The sequence below is a fragment of the Manis pentadactyla genome, chromosome 9, assembly GCF_030020395.1.
Source record: "Manis pentadactyla isolate mManPen7 chromosome 9, mManPen7.hap1, whole genome shotgun sequence".
NCBI classification, from domain to species: domain Eukaryota; kingdom Metazoa; phylum Chordata; class Mammalia; order Pholidota; family Manidae; genus Manis; species Manis pentadactyla.
This window is the reverse complement of record NC_080027.1, coordinates 128,512,210-128,524,440: the sequence shown is the minus strand read 5'-3', so window position 1 is coordinate 128,524,440 and position 12,231 is coordinate 128,512,210. Positions and strand designations below refer to the sequence as shown.

Genomic DNA, 12,231 nt, shown 5'->3' with positions numbered 1-12,231 from the left:
CAACATCCAAAAGACAAAACAACAACACATGTTGGCCAGGATGTGGAGAAAGGGGAACCCTCCTACACTGTTGGTGGGAATGTAAACTAGTTCAACCATTGTGGAAAGCAGTATGGAGGTTCCTCAAAAAACTCATAATAGAAATACCATTTGATGCAGAAATTCCACTTCTAGGAATTTACCCTAAGAATGCAGGAGCCCAGTTTGAAAAAACATATGCAGCCTTATGTTTATCACAGAACTATTTACAATAGCCAAGAAATGGAAGCAACCTAAGTGTCCAACAGTAGATGAACGGATAAAGAAGATGTGGTACATATACACAATGGAATATTATTCAGCCATAAGAAGAAAACAAATCCTACCATTTGCAACAACATCGATGGAGCTAGAGGGTATTATGCTCAGTGAAATAAGCCAGGTGGAGAAAGACAAATATCAAATGATTCCACTCATCTGTGGAGTATAAGAACAAAGAAAAAACTGAAGGAACAAAACAGCAGCAGACACAGAACCCAAGAATGGACTAACAGTTACCAAAGGAAAAGGGACTGGGGAAGATGTGTGGGAAGGGAGAGATAATGGGGAAAAGGGGGTATTACAATTAGCACACATAATGTAGTGGGGCGGTGGGGGAAACAGGGAAGGCAGCGTAACACAGAGAAGACAAGTAATGATTCCATAGCATCTTGATGGACAGTGACTGTAACGGGGTATGTGGTGGGGCTGTGATAATAGGGGGAGTCTAGTAACCATAATGTTGCTCATGTTATTGTACATTAATAATACCAACAAAAAAAAATAGACAACCCACAGCATAGTAGGAAATATTTGCAATCACACATCTGATAAGGGATTAATATCTAAATATATAAAGAACTCGTACTCAACAACAAAGCACAATAAAAATGGGACAAAGGACTTCAACAGTTTTTTCTTCCAAGAAGATATTCAAATGACCAATACACACATGAAAAAGCTCTGCTTCCTGATTCATTAGGAGAATGCAAATCAAAGCCACAACCAGATGCCACACCCATCAGGATAGCTATTATAAAAACAAAATGAGGCAGCTCAAAGTGTTCAAGGTGAGGGACTAGGAAGACAATGCATTTACCTCCTCCCACGGATAGAAAAATCTACAGCTACATGTGAAATAATTCACTCAGAAAACTAGCTGAATAGCTCTTCCACAAACAAGGATAGTACAGCCATGGAGGCAGTCTTGTCAAAAGCTCCATGCCCACCACTGTGACCCGGCCCACAGCTGGGAGGGATCACACCAGTTTCTCCCTGAGGAGCAGGGGTTTGATGTCCCACATCAGATACCTCAACCTGGACTTGCCCCAGAAGAGATGAGCCCCCAAAATGTCTGGCTTTGAAAGCCAGTAGGGCCTACATCCAGGAGAATCACATGACTGGAGAACAGAGATTCCACTCTTTTAAGCATTGGTATACATACTCACTTGCCCCAGGACCAGTCACAAAAGCAACAGTTTCAAAAGCTCTTGGAACAAACATGACAGAGATTCATTTGCTAAATTTAAAGCATCTGTCAGAGAGTCAAGAGCTTGAAAGCACTTTCTCTAGGGACTCAGGTACTACTGGTGGGTACCCATTTTGCACTGTCCCTCTGACCTGCCAGCAACCATGAGTGTGCCCTGCCCCATGCCACCATCTCGGTTGTGCCGGAGTCCAGTGGCCGAGTGCCCCACCCCATGCTGCCCACAGAGTACCCCAGAGCCAGTGAGAGTGCATGGCCCACACAGGGGTGCCCGATGAGCACCTTGTTCTGGTGGCCAGGGAGGGCTGCATTTCTGGGCCCCACCAGTCTGGAACAAAAGCAGAGAACAGACTAAAACACTCCCAAATCTTCCTGTGAAAAAGGCCTATTTACTTGTGCTGGAGCACCTGAGGGGCATGCTTCATGATCATCACACATCTAGAGGCTATGGAGTGCTCTCAGACAACATAAGCTGGGGTCCCCACCTTTGTACTCTCCCGTGGACTTGCACACCCTGCCAGTACCTCCCAGAAAGGTACTCACACCCTCCTCTGGAGCAATGATTTCTGCACCTGCTGCCAAGGAGCCACTTCCAGGTCACCTGGTCAGCAGGGTCTCTACTGCAGGCCCACAGGACTGCATGTGTCTGTATACCTCAGAAGCTGCTGCCTGAGGGTCTAGATTTCAGTAAGGCTACAATTAGGGGCTGTCTGAGATCCCTCTCTCTAGAAGACTCACAGGACTTGTCACTTCTCAAGAACAGGGACCTATCAAGAATAAATCAGGCTGCTCAGACAAACACAAAGATTCAAGAGACAACAAAGAGCTATGGCAAGATTCAATGACAGAATTCATCTCCTACATAAGACTGGGAGAAATGACCATTCCATTTAATACATAAAAACAGACACAAAGAGTCAAGCAAAATGAAGTGACAAAGGAATATGTTCCAAATATGAACAAGATAAAACCTCAAGTACACACAAAGGAGTCCTCAAGAAAATGAAGGTAATTTAACTGATAATTAGTTCAAAGTAATGGTTATAAAGATGCTTACTGAACTTGGAGAAGAACACATGAACACAGAAGAACTTCAACAAGGAGACAGAAAATATAAGAAAGCCCTAAAGAGAAGTCACAGACTGAACAATACAATAACTGAACCAAGATATGCACAAGGGGAGTTCAACAGCAGGCTAGATGAAGAAAAAATCAGTGACCTGGAAGACAGGGGGGTGGAACTTGCCCAATCAAAGCAGCAAATAGAAATAAAAGTTTTAAGTGACCTATGGAAAATCATCAAGCAGAATGACATCCACATTACAAGGGGCCCAGAAGGAGAAGGAGACAGTACAGTGCAGAACATTTATTTGAAAAGATAACAGCTGAAAACCTCCCTAAACCTGGGGAAGGAAAGAGACATCCAGATCCAGGAAGCCTAGAAAGCCCCAAATGAGAAGAACCCAAAGAAAGCCCCACAAAGATACACCGTGATTAAAATGAGAAGAGTAAAGACAGAGAGAGAAGCTTCATGCAGCAAGAGATAACTTGTTACATACAAGGGAACCCCCGTAAGATTAACATCAGATTTCTCAGCAGGGACTTTGCAGACCAGAAGGGAGTGACACAGTCAAAGGGCTGAAGAGAGAAAACCTCCAATCAAGCTACTCTACCAGCAAGGCCACTGTTCACAGCTGAAGGAGGGAGAGAGCATTCCAGATGGACAAAAGCTAAGGTGGCTCCTCACCACTAAACCAGCCCTGTAAGAAATGTAAAAGGGACTTCTTTAAAAAGAACAGGAACTAAAGAAAACATAAGAGAGTAAAAATTTCATTGGTGAAAGTAAATATTTAGTAAAGGTAGTGTGGATTAATCACTAATAAAGCTAGTATGAAGGTTAAATGGCAAAAGAAGTAAAAATAACTATAAAAACAATAAGCATTCAAGGGATACACAAAGTAAAAAGGTATAAAATGTGACATCAAAAAAATGTAGGAGAATGAAGTGAAAGTGTAGAGTTTTAGAATGCATTCAAACTTAACTTGCTAGCAACTTAAAACAGATTATGTATATAGGCTGTTAAATGTCAGCCTCAAGGTAACCACAAAGCAGAAAACTATAGAAGATACACAGAAGAAAATTAGAAAGAAATCTAAGCATAACACTATAGAAAGTCATCAAACCAAAAGGGAAGAAAACAAAAGAATGGAGCAGAAAGGAAGTACAAAAGAGCCAGGAAACAATTAATAAAATAGCAGTAATGATATTCTTATCAATAATCACTGTAAATGAAAATGTACTAAATTTTCCAATCAAAAGACAGAGTGACTGAATGGATAAAAATAAAAAACACCTATATGCTGCTTACAAGAGACTTGCTTCATAAGTAAAGATACACACAGACACACATAGACTGAAAGTGAGGGGGTGGAAATGATGTTTCATGAAAATGTCAACCAAAAAAAAAAAAAGTTGGGCATAGCTATACTAATACCAGGCAAAACAGAATTTAGAACAAGGCTATAAAAAAAGCCAAAGCTAGGCATCACGTAATGATAAAGATGTAAATCCAGCAAGAAGATAAAACATTTAAAAATAGTTACACACCCAACAAAGGAGCACCTAAACATGCCTGAAGTTTGAAATTGACAGCAATATAATATTAGCAGGAGAATTTAACACCCAAGTTACATCATCCATACAGAATATCAATAAGGAAACATCAGCCTTAAATAACACATTAAACCAGATAAACTTCAGAGACACATACTGAACATTCCATCCAAAAACAGAATACACATTCTTCTCAAGTGCACAAAGAACAATCTCCAGGATAGATCATACATTAGGTTACAAGCTTCACTAAATTTAAGAAGATTAAAATCATACCGAGCATCCTTTCTGACCACAACAGTATGAAACTAGAGATATATTACAAGAACAACACTGGAAAAAAATCACAAATATATGGAGGTTAAACAACATGCTACTGAACAGCTACTGGGCCAACAAGGAAATCAAAGGAGAAATTTAAAAAAATACCTTGAAACAAATGAAAATAGAAATACATAACAAAATCTGTGGAATATACAGCAAAAGGAGTTCCAAGAGGGAATTTTATAGTAATACAGGCCTCCCTCAAGAAACAAGAAAAATCTCAGACAATCTAACTTCAAGAAAAATCTCAGACAATCTAACTTTACACCTAAAGGAACGACAAAAAGAAAAACAAATGAAGCCCAGAGTTATTATAAGAAAGGAAATAACAAAAGATCAGAATGGAAATAAGTGAAAGTGAGACTAAAAAGACAATACAAAAGAACAGTGAAACTAAGTATAGGTTCTTTAAAAAGATAAAATTGACAAACCTTGGCTAGGCTCACTAAGAAAAAAAGGGAGGGCTCAAATAAATAAAATCAGAAATGAAAGAGAAGTTACAACCAACAAAAAGGACTGCATGAAGAAATACAAAGGATCATAGCAAACTACTATGAACAATTATACACCAACAAATTGGACAACCCAGAAGATACGAATAAATTCCTAGAAACATACAATCTTCCAAGACTGAATTGCAAAGAAACAAAATCTAAACAGACCAATTACAAGTAAGGAGACTGAATCAGTAATCAAAAAACTCCCAACAAGGTCCAGGACCAGATGGCTACACTGGTTAATTTTACCAAACATTCAAAGATTTAATACTGATCCCTTGCAAACTCTTACAAAAATCTGAAGAGTAGAGAATATGCATAAACTCATTTTACAAAGCAGCATTATCCTAATACCAAAATAAGGGCACCACAAAAAAAAAAAATTACAAGCCAATGCTTCTGATGAACACAGACACAAAAATCCTCAACAAAATATTAGCAAATTAAATTCAACAACACACTGAAAGGATCTGATACTATTATCAAGTGGGATTTATTCAAGGAATGCAAGGATGGTTCAACGTCTGCAAATCAATCAACACGATATACCACATTAACAAAAAGAATGATAAAAATCATATCATCTCAATAGATGCAGAAAAAGCATCTGACAAAATTCAACATTGATTTACGATAAAAACTCTCAATATAGTGGGTATAAATGGAATGTACATTAATATAATAAAGACCATATCTAACAAGCCCACAGCCATCATCATACTCAGCAGCAAAAAGCTGAAAGCTTTTCCTCTAATATCAAGAACAAGGCAGGATGGCCACTCTTACCACTTTTATTCACATACTACTAGAAGCCCTAGCCAGAAAAATTAGGAAGGAAAAAGAAAAAAAGGCATCTAAGTAGAAGATGTTGTGGACAACACAATTTACATATAGAAAACCCTATAGCCTCCAACAACAAAACAACTGTTAGAACCAATAATGAATTCAGCAAAGTTGCAGGGTACAAAGTCAATACACAAAAATCTGTTGTGTTTTTATACACAACAATGAACTATCAAGAAATTAATAAAACAATCCTATTTACAATTGCATGAAAAAGAATAAAATATCTAGGAATAAATTTGACCACAAAGGTGAAAGACCTCTACACTGACAACTGTAAGACACTGATGAAAAATGAAGATGATAAAAATAAATGGAAAGATATTCTGTGCTTGTGAATTGGAAGATTTTAATAGAATTAGAACAAAAAAAAATCCCCAAATTTGTAGGGAACCACAAAAGATTCCAATAGCCAAAGGAATCTTGAGAAAAACAAAGCGGCAGGCACCACATTCCCTGATTTCAAACTACATTATAAAGCTACAGCACTCAGAACAGTTTGGTACCAGCATAAAAACAGATACAAAGATCAATGGAATGGAGTACAGAGCCTTGAAATAAATCCATGCAGACATGGTCAATTGATTTATGACAATGGAGGCAAGAACATCCAACAGGGAAAGGCCATTCTCTTCAATAAGCGGTGTTAGAAAAACTAGGCATCCATATGCAAAAGAATGAAACTGGACAACTTATTATACTATAAACAACAACTAACTCAAAATGGGTTAATGACTTGAACAGAAGACCAGAAACCATAAAAGTCCTCATAGAACACACAGGCAGTAAGCTCTTAACACTGGTCTTGGTGATTATTTTTTGAGTTTGACTCCAAAGGTAAGGGAAACAAAAGCAAAAATAAACAAATGAGACAACATCAAACTAAGATGCTTCTGTACAGCAAAGGACACTACTGACAAAATGAAAAATAACCTACTTCATGGAAGAATATATTCGCAAATCATATATCTGATAGGGGGTTAATATCCAAAATACATAAAGAATCCATACAACTTAGTAACAACAACAACAAAAACAAACCTGATTATAAAGGGCACTGGAGCGATCCAAATAGACATCTTTCCAAAGAAATACAGATGGACAATAGGCACATGAAAAGATGTTGAATATCACTAATCATCAGAGAAATGCAAATCAAAACCAAAATGAGACATGACTTCACACCTGTCAGAATGGCTAGTATCAAAAATACAAGAAACAGTAAGTGTCAGTGAAGATGTAGAGAAAAGGGAACCATTGTACACTGTTTGTAGGAATGTAAACTGGTACAGTCACTGTGGAAAATTGTGGAGGTTCTTCAAAAATTTTTAAATAGAACTTTCACATGATCCAGCAATTCCACTACCGGGTATCTTTCCAAAGAAAATAAAAACACTAATTCAAAAAGATATATGCACTCCATGTTCATTGCAGCATTATTTGTAATTGCAAACATACTGAAACAACCAAAGTGTCATTAATGGATAAAGAAGATATGATATGTATATACAATGGAATACTACTCAGCCATAAAGAAGAATGAACTCCTGCCAGCTGTGACAACATGGATGGACCTTGAGGGCATTCTACCACATGAAATAAGTGAGACAAAGACAAATACTGTAAGATTCCTCTTATACATAGAGTCTAAAAAAACAAGACAAACAAGCAAACAAAACAAAACTCAAAGATATGGAGAACAGATTAGTGGTTGCCAGAGGGGAGGGAGGTTGGGGAGAAGGGCAAGATGGGTGAAGGGAATCAGGAGGTACAAACTTCCACTTATAAAATAACAGGTCAAGGGGCTGTAATGTACAGCATGATGACTATCATAAATAATATTGCATTGTAAGTTGAAAGATGCTAAGAAAGTAAATCTTAAAAAATCCCCGTTATAAGAAAAAAAAACAACGTGTAACTCTGTATGATGACAGGTGGTAACCAGACTTTTGCACTGATACTTTTCAGTGTAGGTCTAATCTTTATGTTGTACACCTGAAAGCAATATCAATAAGCAACAAAACAAAAACAGGTAATAAGCGTTGGGAGGATATGGGGAAATAGGAACCCTGTCAATTGCTGGTGGGAATGTGAAATGGTGCAACCACTTTAAAAAATATTATGGTGGCTCTTCCAAAAATTAAGCACAAAATTAACATATTCAGCAATTATACTTCTGGGCATATATCCAAAATAACTGAACACAGGGACTCAGGTATTTGCATGCCCTTGTTCACAACAGCCAAAAGGTCAAAGAATCCCAAGTGTCCAAGATGAATGGATAGACAAAATGTGCGTCCATGCAATATGGAGCATTAGGCTAAAAAAGAAGGCAGTTCTGATACATGCTACAACGTGGATGTACCTTGAAAACATGCTAAGCGAAGTAAGCCACTCAGGAAAGGACAAGTGCTGTTATGATCCTACTTACGTGAAGTATGCAGTCAAATTCACATGGAAAGTACAGTGGTTGTTGGCAGGGACTCAAGAGGGGAAATGGGAAATAACAGAGTTTCAGGAAGATAAAAAAGTTCTAGACATGATGGTGTTCATGGTTGGAGAACAATGTGAATGTACTTTATGACACAGAACTGTACACTTAAAGATAGTTAAAATGGTAAATTTTATGTTCTGTATATTTAACCACAATAAAAACAAAATAGGGAAAAAAAACATAACTTACCAGTTCCTTAGCCAAGTAATCTGCCAGAGTATTTAGAAGCTTGTAATATACTTCAAACCAAGGCAGGTAACTATAAAAAAACAAATAACTTTAAAATGTATTTATATACATTATTTAGAATCAAGAAAAGAGATGACAAAATAAACATTAAGTTTATATTATTTCAAGCAGCTTGATCCTAGAGGGCAGAAAAGAACTATATCCATGTTCTCTTTACTGTGACAGCAAGATTTTACATATTATCTATTGTTTTCATAAAATAATCAGAACCCAAAGTTCTCTTAAAGAGTTTTCACTGCACACTTCTCTTTTCTGTCAAAAGCATCTAAAACTATTTGACCCCACTGCACCAAAGGCTCTTGAATTATAAAGATCAACCACTGTAATAAGACACAATATGAAACAAAACTGATTTTTAAAAGTTTTTAAAACAGAGATACAATGATTTCCTTTTAAATATTATTGAATTCAGTATACGATACAATTATGTGCTTAATCAATTCTTTAGAAACTGATGCTTAAGCAGAATGGTAAATATCAATTAGTATCAATACAAATAACAGAAAGCCTATTTTTTAATTGTAAATAGCTTTTAAGATATCAAACACATATGTAATTTAAAATTCATTTTGATTCATTTTTCTAGATATGAGTGCAATTAAATTTTATGAAAGCAAAATACTAAATAAAAAAATCAATTGTACAAAATAAAATCTGTACTCTTCATTAACAAATTAAAGTATCAGTATATTTAAACTCTATCCAAAGTTTTTGTTTATTAAAATGTACACTTTTCATAAATAGTAAATCACAAAGCACACCAATATAGTTAATTATCAATTAACAACGACTCATTTTTTTCTTCAAAGAATTATTACACAGGCTACTTTTTAAGAGAAAATAGTGATACTTGTATTACCTAATTGTGTACTAACTAAACATGTAACACACAAAATTAAAAAGTCAATAAACAGAGCTAAAAAAAAACAGCCATCTGTCTGCACTTTTTCATCTAATGGCAAAGTAGTGACTGTGAATGATGCTTTTTCAATCAGAAGTAACCTGAAGTCACAACAGACGAACAATTACATCAACCATAGTATCTTTACTCAGCAGAATGTTACATAGTTCTTGAGGGTGATGATTACAAATACTAAGTAATTCTATAAAAGATGCCTATGATATCTAAATACCCTCCAACTTCTGGTTAAATCTGGCATATGGAATACATGCATTTATCTCATTGAGGCCAGTGAGACGACAGCAAATGAATAAAAAGGGTGTAAGTGAACGAGGACAAGAGAAGTCGAGACACTGCAACAGAGAGGGGCCCAGGAAAACGATCTGTACGGACGGAGAGCAAAAGCAGTACGAACCTGACCTGGCAGCAGAGAAAACCAAGCCTCTGCCCCAAGAGCGGGAAATGACCAGCAGCCAGCGGATCTGCCCCCACAGCACCTGAAACACTCATCTGGGAATCTCTCCAAGGGCCGGTTTTCTGGGGCTACCCACGCCCCCAGCGCCCACCTGCAGCGTTGCTAGGTGGGCGCAGTGCCTCCATCTTAGATACAGAATGGCACTCCAACCACGCAATGCTGAGGAAATAGTCAGTACAGACCCAAAAGGAATCCAAGTGAACACAGCCAATACAACAACAGGTGAGCTTCAAAATATTATCATTAAAATCCTTGGGAGCTGAATAAAGAACAGGATGCTATCAAACAAAATGAAATCTAAAAAAAAGAAGTGAAAAAACAAATTTTTAGACTAAAAGAATTCTAGAGATTTGAGATATAAAAGCTAAAAAAATCAATAAAAAGGTTGGAAACTAAGTCAGGAATATCTCCTAGGAACTACAGTAAGACAAACCAGCGGATAAGAGAGTAAACATTTAACATATCAGGGCTTCATTCTCAACTATCATGTAGTTGACTAATAGCAGCTCCAAAATGAAAAGAGGGGTAGGGGAGGGGAGGGGGGAGGAGAGGGGAGGAGAGGGGGAGGGGGGAGGGGGAGTGGAGGGGGAGGGGAGAGAGGGGAGGGGAGAGAGGGGAGGGGAGGGGAGGGGAGGGGAGGGGGAGGGGAGGGAGGGGAGGGGGGAGGGGAGGGAGGGGAGGGGAGAGAGCGGTGGGGAGGGGAGGGAGGGGAGGGGAGGGGAGGGGGAGGGGAGGGGGAGGGGGAGGGGAGAGAGGGGAGGGGAGAGAGGGGAGGGGAGGGGAGGGGAGGGGAGGGGGAGGGGAGGGAGGGGAGGGGGGAGGGGAGGGAGGGGAGGGGGGAGGGGAGGGAGGGGAGGGGGAGGTGAGGGGAGGGGAGAGAGGGGAGGGGAGAGAGGGGAGGGGAGAGAGGGGAGGGGAGGGGAGGGGAGGGGGAGGGGAGGGAGGGGAGGGGGGAGGGGAGGGAGGGGAGGGGGAGGTGAGGGGAGGGGAGAGAGGGGAGGGGAGAGAGGGGAGGGGAGGGGAGGGGAAGGGGGGAGGGGAGGGAGGGGAGGGAAGGGGGAGGGGAGGGGAGGGGAGAGAGGGGAGGGGAGAGAGGGGAGGGGAGAGAGGGGAGGGGAGAGAGGGGAGGGAAGAGAGGGGAGGGGGAGGGGAGGGAGGGGAGGGGGGAGGGGAGGGAGGGGAGGGGGAGGTGAGGGGAGGGGAGAGAGGGGAGGGGAGAGAGGGGAGGGGAGGGGGGGGGTGAGGGGAGGGGAGAGAGGGGAGGGAAGAGAGGGGAGGGGAGGGGGGAGGGGAGGGAGGGGAGGGGGAGGGGAGGGAGGGGAGGGGAGAGAGGGGAGGGGAGGGGAGGGGAGGGGAGAGAGGGGAGGGGAGGGGAGGGGAAGGGGGGAGGGGAGGGAGGGGAGGGAAGGGGGGAGGGGAGGGGAGGGAAGGGGGAGGGAAGGGGAGGGAAGGGGGAGGGAAGGGGGAGGGGAGGGAGAAATGGAGAAAGGAGTGAAACTACCTTTTGAAAAATTACTGGAAAATTTTCCAGACCTTTAAAGTCTCCAGATTGAAGTGCCACTGAATGAATTTGAATTTTAAAATAAATAAGTCAAACCAGAGTATCACAGTGAAATTCCAAAATGGGATAGAAAAGCACCTGAGAACTTCCAGAGACAAAAGGGTGCTATACAGAGGAATCAAATTCAAAATGAAGCTCTCAACAGCAACCCAGAACCTTAGAAGGTGCCATCAAACTGCTGCAGAGGTTAAATGCCTTGTAACCTAGAATTCTTTGTCCAGGGAAACCTTCAGCTGAGTGTGGGAATAAATTAATGGCACTTTCAGTTTTGCTAGGACTCAAACATTGACGCCTTCTGTACTATTTTTGGAAAGCTACTCAGGAAAGCCACTAAATTTCTCTTTCAAGAAAATGAGAGTGAAACAAAAAAAGAGAAATGAAGGGATCTGGGAGACAAGAAATCTAATCCCATGGGAGAACAGTAAGACTTGAGACTAAATTGTGCACAGGACTAGAGAGCGAACAGCCTCAACCCAAACAGGAGTGAGGGCAACAGGAGGAAAGGCTGAAGCGGGGTGTTTACAGCAAGCACGCAACAGCTGCCTGTGGGAGTCTGGAAAAATCTGGGGAGGCATCTGATAAATCTTTGACAGCCTTTGGGAAATCTGAAAATGAGAAGTTAGTATCACTAATCTCAATTTTCACATTTAAGTTATTCAACTCTTTAACCTTTGTGCTTACATGGCTATTTTACTGTGTCTTTCACTTACAAAACACGGCAAAAAAGAACCCTCAAAGATTAATAACACTGTTTTTAAATTATAAACTCA

General features: G+C 40.2%; 1 protein-coding gene across 14 annotated transcripts in view; it reads right to left on the bottom strand.

Annotated features, from left to right (window-relative positions):
* The window catches only part of DENND1B (DENN domain containing 1B), a 279,446-nt gene that overhangs the window by 146,776 nt on the left and 120,439 nt on the right, over window positions 1-12,231 (bottom strand). For all 14 annotated transcript variants that reach the window (XR_008999472.1, XR_008999473.1, XM_057508165.1 and 11 more), the window contains one exon: window positions 8,465-8,534. Coding sequence is in view for 12 of the 14 variants with exons in the window: in XM_057508165.1 (XP_057364148.1) it covers window positions 8,465-8,534 (70 nt within the window). In the remaining 2 variants the exon portion in view is untranslated. The remainder of the gene's footprint in view (window positions 1-8,464; window positions 8,535-12,231) is intronic.